Source organism: Anthonomus grandis, chromosome 10, assembly GCF_022605725.1.
Source record: "Anthonomus grandis grandis chromosome 10, icAntGran1.3, whole genome shotgun sequence".
Classification (NCBI taxonomy): Eukaryota; Metazoa; Arthropoda; class Insecta; order Coleoptera; family Curculionidae; genus Anthonomus; species Anthonomus grandis.
In genome coordinates this window covers 21,646,583-21,660,055 of record NC_065555.1, presented here as the reverse complement: position 1 = coordinate 21,660,055, position 13,473 = coordinate 21,646,583, and the positions used below count along the sequence as shown (strand labels likewise).

Genomic DNA, 13,473 nt, shown 5'->3' with positions numbered 1-13,473 from the left:
ATTAGGATCCGTTTGATCATAGAAGTGCTTAATTAAAGTTTCACAGTTTACGAGATATCGGTTAAGATCATTAGGGTTCCCATCAAAATTCGGGACACAATTTAAATATTCTGGTTTAAAAGTGGGCATCCTAGTATTTAAATGTAAATTTTCTAAATTTAAATTATTATCTAATGGTGAGTCAACTGAAGAGATTTTAAGATTATTCAATACAACGCTTAATTCATCTATATTGGACATTAACTTAATGAGCTGTACTTACATAAAGGCGATGGTCATTTCTATAAGGGTCAGTCTAATATTCTGCCTCCTTGCGTAATTAGATGATTTGTATCTAATCACCGATGAATCTCCAATAGTGGTCTTCTTGTTTCAGCAATTTTCGATAAATTCACTGCAGATACCTCCACCGAATTTTCATCAAGTTTCGTATAGTCCGATTAATCGTTAAAACGAACGTTCGATACACTAACCGATCTAACTCCGGACTATCCTACCGACTGCGCCATTTAACTATCTTAACAACCAAAAACCTTTTTAAAAAATATTATTTTATTTGAAAATTAATTAATACAAATTACATGCTAATTGTCTTAGCAACTTCAATTGACTAACTCGATAATAAACAATGAAACAGTTTTGTTGTAATAAAATGCAGGGTCAGCAGCTAGTGGCTTCCATGGTTGTACAGGGTGGCTTCTCACATAACTCATGTAGCAGAACCAAGTATACTGCAATAATTAATAATGTAATAGGTAAAGTAAGCTTTGAAACTTTAGTAGACACATTAAAAAAAAAAAATTCTCGTTGCTTGTTGATGCATCTACTGATAATTCCGCGGTAAAAAATTTAGCAATGGTGGTACGCTTTAATAGTAAAGATTTGACAATTAAAGATGAATTTTTTGCGTTAATTCCCGTGACCGATGCAAGTGCCGAAGGTTTATATAATACTATTATATATTTTTTTAATAATTACGAAATACCGTACAAAACAAATATGGTTGGTTTTGCTGCAGACGGTGCCAATACCATGATGGGGCGAAAAAATTCTCTGAAAACTCATTTATCAAAACACTTTCCCCATTTATTCATTATGAAATGTATTTGCCATTCATTAGCACTATGTGCTTCTTATGCGTGTGAGAAGTTACCCAATGCATTAGAAAAGTTTGTTAGAAATACTTACTCTTATTTTCAGCATAGTTTTAAAGAGAGTTCTTGAGCAATATGAAGCATTAAAGCTTTACTTTAGAAGTGACGTATTTGAGGCATCATCCCCTGGTGCTACAAAAATTAATGATATGCTAAACGATCCCACCACTGAATTATACTTACAGTTTGGCAATTTTTAATGATTTAAACTTAGAGTTTCAATCAGAAAATCCTAAAATTTATTTTCAAATATACTCAAAAATTAGGCTGCCTATAAAATGTTACTGAGCTATTATATAAGACCCGAATATTTAAAAAACACTGATATAATACAAATCCAATATCGGAATCCTGCATACTATCTCCCTCTCGAAAAAGTGTATATGGGACCCAAAATAGCAGTAGCATTTCAGCAAAATATATTAACGGAGCAACCAAAAAAATCTTGGAGATTAAAGTGTTTAGAGTTTATTACAAAGTTGTACACAGACATTAAACCATGCATTTTCTTTGTTTAAATCTAGTAATACAGCTTTAAAAATAAAGTTTTAAAATTTATGGTGATTTTTTTTTAAATCTGGTGATTTTTAATTTTTTTTCTGGTGAATTTTACTTTTTTTAACCTGGCAACACTGAGAGAAAGAGTCTTGGGTTGTACGTTAAGACGTTAAGGTGCTGCGTTGTTGCTCTCGCGGCAAATGGCTGTAATTCTCCATATCACGTATAAATAGAAAATTGAATATTCACGAGTGGTGTTTACTTCTCTCAAATAAGACGGGAAAACCCCTACAGATAGTATTGATAATAATAGTGTATACGCTGCAAAAGAAGAATTGAGTTGGTAGGTGTTAATTATCAATAAAATAAGCACATGCTTTTAGAGCAACACCATGTGCTTTTAATGATAATCAACTGGATAAAAGGGTAAAACATCCTTATGTATTGGTTTGATGAGGAAGTTTAAAAAAGAGGATCAGTACAAAACAGAAAAATCTGGTATCTGGCGTATCTAAAAGTAACGTTCACAAAATTTTGAAATTACACAAATATCATGCTTACAAATTCAAACTAGTACATGAGCTAAATCTGATCGTCTGATCTAATTTTGATTGTCGTATACAATTTTATGGGTACTTTGGTGATAGGTTAAATCGCCAGAGAAATTTACTGTACAATATCTGTTTCTCGGACGAATGTTCCTTTTATATACATAGTGAAAACACCATATTATGGTGTTGCATTTATTTTTTATCTACATATTCTTATTTTTTAAAAACGAATTGATAAAGTAAAAAAAATAATAAAAATATGGCTATGTAGGGAATAAAATTACCTTTAATTCAAAGTATCACTTGACCCCTATTCCCATTTAAATATATTGACATTGGGGCTCGGGGGGGTGAGGTATTGACGTCAGAGAAATGCAATTTCTATCAATAAATGTCTCCCTCAATATTAAATTTGTGCAGTTTTTGGCTAAACAATTTAGTTTTATTACATCAACCGCCACAATATCAAACGATGAATATCTTTTTAGCGTTTGATAATCTGGCTTAGCTAGCGTCGTTTTATAAAACGCTTAGTTCTATAAAATGGCTAGCCAGATAGCAAAAAAATGAATGAATAGTTAATATTTGACGGGTTTTACATTTAGAAGCCTGTCATAAACATTACATTTATAAAGCATTATGATTTTAATTATAATACAGTAAAAAAAACTAAGTATACAGTTTTTGACTTACCCATGTAAAATTGATTTCGGGAAATAATTACTCAAGCTTAACCCCTCCGTTATGACCATCAATATATTACGATCAGCTTTTCCTGTTCTAATTGAAAAAGTTAAATTACTACAGGACAGAACATTTACTTAATTTCAACATTTAAGTCCCCGTAATCGGAGTAAGTGTAAATTGAAACACTTTTTAAATAAATTTGTTTACTTACGGATTGACAGAAGCAAGAGTGTTAGCCCGTATTGTATATAGTCCATCATTTATTATCGTATAAGGCCTGTAGGTGTAAGGTTTCCATAAACCAAGTCTGTGAAGCATATCCCTAAAAGAGTGATTTGGCTTCAGCAATTTGAAGCGCGTAGGTAATACAAAGAGGTATCGAACATTGCATATGGAATTTCCAAATAAAAAATTCATAATTAATGACCATAGAAAATAAACGTCTAACTAAAGATGCAAGATATAAATAGCATTTCATTTTTTGAATATTATTCTATTTTAAGGATGGCTGGAAAAAAATCTTCTCTAGAAAAACTCTGCAACCAGTATTTCATTCATTGGATATTTCAATTCAGCTGCATATGGCGTCAGCAGAGTTAACAGTGCGATTTTATTAAAAATATAGTAACGATATGATGTAAGTACGCCCCTTAGTGTTAGACTATTTACAATTCCTAGCTTCTTCGGTATGTAAGAAAACTGGGGTCAGTTTAAGCAGAAAAATAGCATAATTTCTGAAGTTAAGAGCATTAGCTAAACTTTTCTAAATCATTTTATCGTTTCTAGCCATATCAACTTAATTTAACAATAATAAAAGGTATATCTTATGCTTATTTAGAGCTCTTTCAAATTTACTTGATATATTGGTACCCTAACAAGGTTTATTTCACTATTTGATAAATGTTTAAAAATACTTTCAATTGTGTTACCTATGAAAGAAAAGCGCGAATAATAACAACAAACTACATGTTGTGTCTTCATCCCAAACGCCGATAATTTTTGGTGCAAATAACACATATTTAATGCCGATGAACTTCTTGTCATGATGTCTCCATGGGACCAATTTTGTTCCAAAAAAAGTTTGAAGTAGAATGGTAACCTTAAAAAAAATATATATAAGTATTATTAGATAGTTTATCGATTGCGTCCTACCAAAAACCCCACTTTATTAGTTCAAACGGCAGCTCCCAAAGTGTAGACCCATCATTGCAAAAGGCATATAATTTTCTAACTAATTGAAAATACCAAGAAATATGAAATTGGTGGGTGTGGATGAGAATTTAAAGGAAACATAGGTATTAGAATAAGGAATTTATTGACCCTAACATTTTGTCAAATAAAACTTGTTTTGGAACTCCTCTTCGCGAAAAAAACTAGCCCAATAATAAACTGAAAAAATACTAAGGAGAGATCCGTCTTGCTGGAAATGTAAAATATTTGTAATGAGTTTCATAGCACTATTTTGGATTCCTTAGCACTATTACATTGGACGATAAAAGCATATATCCGTTTTTTGAATGGTTCAGACGAATATTACCGAAGAAAATTGATTGGTCAATGAAGCAGATATTCTTGATTAAATATGGATCTTTGTCTATTCGCTAGTGCAATTCGCAAAATTGTATTATTCTATATTAATTTTTGTTGAATTTGAAATGCATGTAAAATTTGAAATTTGTCTGAAAAAAAAAACAATATTTTTAAACTTAAAAAAACTTAATGCACGTAACTGATTAAATTATATATATTGGTAAGTTTAGGGACTTCTGGAATGTACAATTTTAGATCCATTATAGATTTTAATTTGGGAAGCAGTTTTTTGTTAAGCTTATATTTAATAATTTTATATACCAGCCCTAATAATAATATTTAACTGGTTGCTAAACATCTCAAAAAAATTAATTATTTTTATATTTTTCTATTTTACGGGATACCACAAAAATATTGAATTATACAGACATGCATCTTTACAGATGCACGATCCAAAACTCAAATAGATAAGTCAAGAAACTTTATTATTAACATATATTATTATGCTTTCCTCACTCTTTATCGAGATGTTGAAAGTAAATTTTGGATTATTTTGCAATGATTGGTCACACTATGTGTACTACCACATGATATACCAAAGTAAGGTTTTCTCTATGAATATGTAGGGTTTTTTTCTTTTCTTATGAATTTCGAAGTATATTATAAAGTAAAATTCAAGTTTTACTTACAAGACAAAATCCAATATTAATAATCCAAAAGGTTTTCGAGGGTAATGGTACGCTCATAGAGCCCCAACAAAAAACCATTAAAGCCTGTGGTAGGGATAAGAATGTGTTTCCTATTGCTTGATTTATTATAATTAAACAATAGCACAGCCATTCCGTGTGGGACATGATTAAATACCATATGGACTTGAATAGCTTTAAGTAAATCGTTTGTGGAAGAATTTCTTCGCTTTTAAATTTACCTTTTTTCCTTAAAATAAATTAAGAACCATTATATTTAAGAGTAAAATTATATCATTTTTGAGAAGCGAGAAGTACACACGATTCACTTCAGTTATTTTACATAAAATTCCGATTCAGATTTCGGGAATATTCCCAAAGGCAAATACTATAATGTATCAGGCAGATATAGGGGCATCCGTATATAGAGTGATTGACGACTGTTAGCTAACGGCTGAAGTTTAGACCTATTGGGTGTCTCAAATTCGAGGGTAACCATTTGGAATGCCAACACCATTAAAAAAATAAGGTTGATTAAATTGGGGAAAAAAGGGTCATCTAAATTAAAGTTGGGTTGAAATAGATTTTATTCAGTCGATTTCCTTAGAAATATTATAAGTATCGAATGAACTTTAGGGTAAAGTTATTTTATTATATTTCGGAGCTTTTTCAGTTTCCTATTTTGGACATTTGTCACACTTTTTTCAGGGTGAATATAAATGAAGTTTATAAAATGGGGAAGTTTTTATCTCCAAGAAAAATGCAAAAAATTTTAGATGCTGTAGCTGACACTCCTACAACGAGTACTCGAAAATTAGCCGCTCAGCTTCATTCGTCCAAAACAATTGTACATATGGTACTTCAAGAACAACTGTTGTATCCATATCACTTACAAAAAGTGCATGAACTACTGCCCAGAGATTTTGCTCCTAGAATACACTTCGTACACTGGCTGTTAGATCGGCAGCGAAATAACCCTAACTTTATCAGCACGATTTTTTTTACGGATGAAGCAGGGTTTACCAAAAACGGAATTGAAAACTTACATAACTCGCATGTATGGGCTGATGAAAATCCCCGTGATACTATTTTTTCTTATCATCAACATCAATTCCTTTCAATAAATATCTGGGCAGGAATTATTGGCAATTTTTTGATTGGGCCATTTGAACTGTCACCACGTTTAAACGGAGAACTTTATTTGGAGTTCCTTCAGAACAATCTTCCAGATTTATTAGAAGATTTGCCAACCCGCCGAGATATGTATTTTATGCATGATAGAGCCCCACCCCATTTTAGCCTTGCTGTAAGACACCACTTAAATAATACTTTTGAAAACCGTTGGATAGGTAGAGGAGGACCTGTTGCTTGGCCTCCTCGGTCTCCCGATCTAACGCCATTAGATTTTTATCTATGGGGTCACCTCAAAACCTTGGTGTATTCCACCCAAGTCGATACTTGGGAAGAACTGCTCCAAAGAATTACATTTCATTGTGATAATATAAAAAACAATCTTGGGTTATTGTGGCGAGTGCAGCAGTCCTCGATTCGTCATGCCCGCGAATGTGTTAGAGTTCACGGAGCCCACGTCGAACCTACTTATGAAGTTTTTAATAATTAATTGTTTATTGCTCGTATTGAAGAATTTAACTTTTGTTTACATATTTGTTTTTTGGCATTTCTTTGTAAGTTGTTTTTTCTAATTTATAAACATACACTCATCATAGGTTTTTTTATTATTATTTTGTAAAAGTATTTTTTAGGACACCACTGTATTTTTAGGAACATGTATTATTTTAAATTAAATGACTTACATCGAAATTTCTCTGTTCTTTAAATAACTAGCGTACTTATCTCATTTAAAAAAAAATAAACATTGGCTCGTTTAATATTTTTTTTCTCCAAAACGCTTCATTTTATTGATAATGAACAAGAGTACCTTTTTTTTAGCCTAGAGTTCAAGGTATCCAAATATATTTTTTTAGACTTTAACATACAGGGTGTTAAAAATATACGCATTAAAGTGTACAACCTAGTCCGCCCCTGGTAAAGTAAATAAGGTAAATGTATTTTAAGGATGTCATTTTAAGAGGTCCCTAATAGTGTTCATCACCTAAAATTTTTATTAAATTCTACCAGGTAGTTTAAAAGTAATTTATGAAAAACCAATTTCCAGCAGCGTCCTTTAGGAGGCTGTATCTTAATGAAAGAAGGCCTGTAGGAATTTTTTTTATAGGAACGTTCGGTATTATTTTTCGATGGGACCCCCTGTATATTATAGAGAAAATAACGCTAAGTCTTATTTAGAAACTATAGTGTCCTTTTAAAGTCTAACTTAATCAACAAAATTATAATTTTTAAAACATTTAAATGTATTTGGGATAAAACTGTAGCATTATGTAAAAAAATATAAATGTAATAATTTTAAATTATTTTCTCTTGCTTTAAATAATTGTTTTTTCTAGCATATGCAAAAAACTCAAAGATTTTTGTAAAAAGGGGCGAAAAAAAAAACACAGGAAAGTACTAAGTTTAAACAGTGTTCGATTAAATTGCCTGAAAAAGCACAATGATCTTATATCTTATGCAATATTACATCGAGTAAACTCGGCTCTATTTAAAGTCCTACGATCATTTCATCGCAGTAATTAGTCAACGAGTTTATGTGCTTAGAATAGAAAAAAATTAAGGAAATTTTAAAAATAAGGAAGAAAATATATCTATATTAATATTATGTTGTTGGAAATATTTATTAAAAAACTGAAATATTCATCAAATAACTCATGGAGGAGCAACTGGATTTAAAAACAAAATTTGCAAATTAATAATTAATCTTTTTGATGTTGATGATCCTGGTACAAGCTTGAAAATACTTTACAGAAATTCTGTATCACCATATCTAGCAATGTGATAGAGATAGAGTAATGTTAACTAAATATCAATATTAACTTTATCACGAGAAAGAGTTTACAAACTCTTTTTAAATTTTTCCTTAACTCTACTAAACATAGATTAGAGATAAAATTATATCTTTAGACGATACATGTAAACTGAAAATCATGTGTATCCCATTTATAATAACTAATACGTTACTTTTCATTTTCTACATCTTCGTACGTTACTGTAGGATGCCAAACACGATTGCTTTTCGCACGTAATCCTGGAATATAATTAGTCTTTTCCTAAAATACGCATATTTAAATAATGGAATTGAACGTAAAACTTACTACCTTGATGATTTTTGAATCTTTACTAATGTCTCGTAAAATGTGGCGAAAAGTTTTTGTTATCTTATTAATTTCTCTCGTCAGACTTACAACTATTGCCTCCAAAATCGCTAACAAAAATAAAATGCCTCTCTCAAATCGGGAATAGTTACTTTTTTTCATATTTGGCCGATAGGTAGAGGATGTAGCCTTAAAAAATACTATATTACCTAAAATTATTATTAAATTCATAAAATTACTTCTATCTTTTGAATTTGTTTTTTCTTCTTTTGATTTCTATTTTTTCTCTCTAAAAGAACGCCGTCAATATTAGTAGCATCAAGCACTTGTAAAAACTAGAATTTCCAAAAAATGCGGTATAATTTTTTTGTATAGATAGGAACTTAAAGTAAATTAAGCTACCATTGAAATAGACATGGGATCATGTTCCTCAAAATCACTATCATCGATTTCTTCCAAAGTTTGCTTCTCTGGCAGAAGAGGCACATCTGTTTCTTTATAAACCTCATCGAACAAAGCGGTTTCTCCATTCCTTATAGCTACAAATTTAAACCTCCAAAAAATAGTATTAAATTCGATTTAAAACTTACGCTTACCCTACCTTCAATTTTTGTGCTATTGACACGATACTTTTGTAGTTTCTTTTCGATATTTGCTTTTATAATGGTTGCCTCATTTAGAATTTCTTCCCTTTTTTTTCGCCTATTTTCTTCTATTAAAACTGCACCTAAAAATACTATCCGTAAATAAATGTAATATAAATTTCACACTCTACATTTTAAGTATTTGTGAGTTGTCAAATTTACACACATTTCAAAATATGAAATTTTCAGCTATATATTCACATATAACGCGTTAATTTAACTTTTGTTAATTTGTGCTTCATTTTGGATTAAAAATAAAAAGTAGTAGAAACAGATATAACCTATTCTAATAACAAATATAACATCTTTAAACCAAAAAATTATTAAAACCAAAAATTAGAAATACTTCTATTTTACGCTTATTATATTACGTATTTTTTACATACTCCATTACATAATGTACGTACACAGTACGTACATAAAAGACGTAGTACGTACTATGGACGTCCACTTTCCGCAGGAATTTAAGTCATTTACGTACTTTAAGGACTCCCTTTTTTGTGTATTTGATTTTGTGTAAATATATTTTGGAGAAAACATTACTCATTTATCAAAACTAAAAATATATTGATTATAAAAAAAATACATAAAAATATAAAACAAAACATGTATATGTCTAAAAAACAAAACAAGAAATAAACGTTTAAGAAAATACAAAAAAAATCATTTGTTCTTCGCAACTACTGTGAAATACAGTCTTCAATTTTCTTTGTGCTTCCAACCCCGTGCCGCTTGTAGTGCTGCACCTTAAAAGTATATTTTAAAATAAGCAAAATATCAAATAAGTAATTCATTACTACTAAAATATGAATAAATATACTCTTACCATGAATTGGGCTAGATCGTAGTAGATCCTTCCTTTCACTGAGGGAACAGTAAAACTAAATTCAAATGTAATAAGAAAATATTATTATAAGCCGCATTTTGATAAATCCTAAATTCACACGTGTAAACTTTTATTACAAAGGGACAACCCACGCCATAATGCCATTACTGCCAAGCCAAGTGAAAGAAGGTGGTTCGTTCTCGCATCTGTCGCTTGTCTTAAACACTGTCAAAAGTGTCAACTCCCTCATATTGCCAATAACTTATTTGAGAGTCAGTAGGGGCAATAACAACAATGGGTTGCTTTTGCGACCGTTGTTGATAATTTTGATAAATTAATATGATAAATACTCCATTATCTATAATTCTTAGATGTTTTGAAAATCCCATACCTAATTACTTTTCGACCAGATAAACATGTAAATTAACTAAATTCATAAGCTATGTTAGTTCTTTGGAAAGGGAATCTCGATTTGACAGTTGTCTCATTTATACCGAATTCGTTGACTTTTTCTATCAAAGCAAAGCATGCAAATAGTTTTTTTTTCTGTTTACCCTACTGAATTTAGAAATATTGCAAATAAAACTTAGAAGTATTTAAAAATACATATATTTAAAAAAAAAATCTTTCATAGCATATAGTTTTGTGTATTAACAAAAGTTTATTTGTTTTTATTTTTATTCTTGTATAATCCATAGGAGCTAAAACATTTTTTAAGTATTTATATGTACATGTAGGTACGTCCGCAAAACGTAACTAATGTACGCACGAACTACGTATCCAAAAGTATATATTAAATACGTTATTTTTATAACAATGGACGTATGGACATAAATATGAAATAAAAATTTCGTAGGCACTAAATGACGACATATTTTCTCGATTTTTCCTAAACTATTAGGTTTTTCTTTCATAAATACTCTAGAAAAATGTAGACAAACAAAAAGTTCCAATAAAATCGGCAAAATTTTGTAAATCCTTCGTTCTGTTTTTATCTACCTCTTTTCTTCTTATTATAAAGGTGTAATTACGCATGTCTTAGATTAAATGGCTAAATGATTCTAAACACTTCGTTAAAAGGTGCAGTTGCCCTATCTCTTCTCGAACTATCAAGAATATTTTTTCTGGGTATATACATAGAGTGGAGCTGAAAACATTAAAAGAAAGCACTTTAAAAAAAAACTCAAAATAGTAAAAAACTATGTTGAAATATATAATTGCTAAGTGCTTTTCAAAATAAAAGCAATGGCTTGACAATTGTACTTTTACAATCAGGGAGTTTTTAAAGAAAGGATTTCAGTATTTTATTATTAATCACTCAATTAATTTTGTTGATTCTGATGACCCGACCCGACTGTGCACACTGAAAATGTCGAACGAACTTGGTGGAACGTTCGAGGAGGAATTCCAGGGGATGGAACAAAAGAATTAAATTTTTATGGATATTTGGCAGAATATTTGATTAAGAGAAGTAATTTTGATGACTCTGATATTCATAATGAAATTGTACCCAACTTATGTTTAGTATGTATAATAAAATAAATAAAAATAATATTATAATTAATAAAATGTGTTTTCTTTTACTTGGGTTGGGCCATGCATGGGTTAGTTCTCTTTTTTTGGTTTAATAAAAAAATTATATCTATATATACAGGGTTTTTAATAATATATCCGAATTTTGGTGCACATATTTTCAGGGCGGTTTATTGGAGTTAAAATAAGAATTTTAACTCCATTTTTTCCTATAAACATGTGTCCTAAAATCAGAACTACAGCCCGCGCAAGTTGAGGGATAAAAATCGATTTTTCGAACCATGATTATAATTATGCGTCAAATCTTCTAAATATTTGCGTTTTTTAAAAGTCCCCATTTTTTAAGGGATCTTTTCATTTTCCGTCCCGAAAATAATGTAAAATCATTTTTAGGGGAGGATTTGGGGGGTTTACCTTTCTGATGGCCCGTATCTTATATTTCCGATAGGAAAATTTTGGTTTCTTGCATTTTTTGGACAAAATTAACCGGTTTTGAGAGTGGCTGATAAACGTAAGAGGAGCATTATTAAACCCGATTAAACTATTAAATTAGAAAAAACGAAGTGGGCCGTGACTGCTTTAATTTTTGTCAAATTAAATTAATTGTAACGAAAAAATGCAAAAAACGGTAATTTTACAATCTCTCATTACTAACTGGAAATGGTGTTCTAGATTTTCAAAATTCTTATGGGAAATCTAAGATATTGATCATCACAAGGGTAAGCTCCCTGAATCTGGGTTAACACCATTTTTAAGACGAAAAATATCAAAAGTACTCAAAAAATACCAAAAAAATGCTTTTTTTTAAACTTTTCAAAACATTTTACGTATAACTGTAGTCAGTGAAATCGCCTTCTGGAAAAGGTCGTCGTCTAATTACGAGGGATGTCTTTTAAGTTTTGCATATAGAAACATAGAGGGCGTCACTAATCAAATGTCATTAGTCAAACTTAACCTCAAACTTTACTTTTCTTAAATTCAAAACGTCAGTGCGATACATATAGTTTTACAGCTACAGTGAATTTTTAAAGGTAGCAAATTGCGCATACCATGGAATTAAACAGACAACATTTTCGGGCCATAATTTTTTACAATTTTCGAAGGCAATTATCTCAACAAGAATGCTGTGCTGAGTTGATTTCTGTTTTCGGTAATGAAGCACCACATCAGTCGACAGTTTCTCGTTGGTATGCAGAATTTAAGCATGGACGGGTTAGTCTTAGCGACGATCCAAGGTCAGGTGCACCAAAAACGGCTGTCACCCAAGAAAACATCGATGCTGTGCGTATGCTTATCACGGAAGATCGACATGTGACATATCGTGAGATTGAGGCTTCATTGGCGATTTCAAAGACCTCAATTCAAAAAATTTTGCATGAAGAATTACGGGTAAGAAAATTAGTTTCCCGCTGGATACCGCATTTGTTAACTGAAGAACAGAAAGAAGCTAGGGTGATGTGGTGTCAAACAACTCTAGACCGCTTTGAGGCAGGAAACTCTAAAAATGTGTACAGCATTGTCAGTGGTGATGAATCATGGATTTACTCATATGAACCTGAAAATAAACGTCAGTCGTCTGTATGGGTATTTCAAGATGAAGAAAAGCCAACAAAAGTCATTCGTTCTCGAAGTGTATCCAAAAAGATGGTTGCAACATTTGTCTCAAAAGCAGGTCATGTTGCAACAATTCCTCTGGAGAATCAACGAACTGTTACTGCCGATTGGTACATTACCATTTGTTTGCCGAAAGTCATCGCTGAGCTTCGAAAAGCGAACCCACAACGACGAATCATCCTCCACCAAGACAATGCAAGTTCGCACACAGCCCGGAAAACTATTGAATTTTTAACTTATCAAAACGTCGAATTATTGGATCATTCTCCGTACAGTCCCGACCTAAGTCCCAACGATTTCTATACTTTTCCAAAAATCAAGAATGAACTGCGTGGTCAGAGGTTTCAGACGCCAGAGGAAGCAGTTAACGCCTTTAAAAATGCAATTTTGACAGTACCCACAAACGAGTGGAATAACAGCTTTGACAACTGGTTTGAGCGCATGCAAAAGTGCATTAAATTTCGTGGAGAATACTTTGAAAAACAATAAAGTCGTTAAAAGTTATTTTTTGTTTTATTCCAGC

The 13,473-nt window shown here is 31.2% G+C and overlaps 1 protein-coding gene and 1 long non-coding RNA gene across 4 annotated transcripts in view; both read right to left on the bottom strand.

The window, feature by feature from the left end:
- LOC126741170 (piezo-type mechanosensitive ion channel component-like) overlaps positions 1-13,473 on the bottom strand; it is a 213,716-nt gene that overhangs the window by 86,764 nt on the left and 113,479 nt on the right. For all 3 annotated transcript variants that reach the window (XM_050447517.1, XM_050447518.1, XM_050447519.1), the window contains 9 exons: positions 8,935-9,060; positions 8,736-8,872; positions 8,573-8,668; positions 8,337-8,522; positions 8,200-8,288; positions 5,110-5,356; positions 3,820-3,989; positions 3,102-3,212; positions 2,897-2,983 (listed from right to left, as the gene is read on the bottom strand). In XM_050447517.1, coding sequence (XP_050303474.1) covers positions 2,897-2,983; positions 3,102-3,212; positions 3,820-3,989; positions 5,110-5,356; positions 8,200-8,288; positions 8,337-8,522; positions 8,573-8,668; positions 8,736-8,872; positions 8,935-9,060 — 1,249 coding nt within the window. The remainder of the gene's footprint in view (positions 1-2,896; positions 2,984-3,101; positions 3,213-3,819; positions 3,990-5,109; positions 5,357-8,199; positions 8,289-8,336; positions 8,523-8,572; positions 8,669-8,735; positions 8,873-8,934; positions 9,061-13,473) is intronic.
- LOC126741175 (uncharacterized) lies at positions 9,524-10,575 on the bottom strand. Its single transcript, XR_007662132.1, has 2 exons — positions 9,804-10,575; positions 9,524-9,723 (listed from the first exon to the last, which is right to left on the bottom strand). It is a non-coding gene; the product is annotated as an uncharacterized LOC126741175 (long non-coding RNA).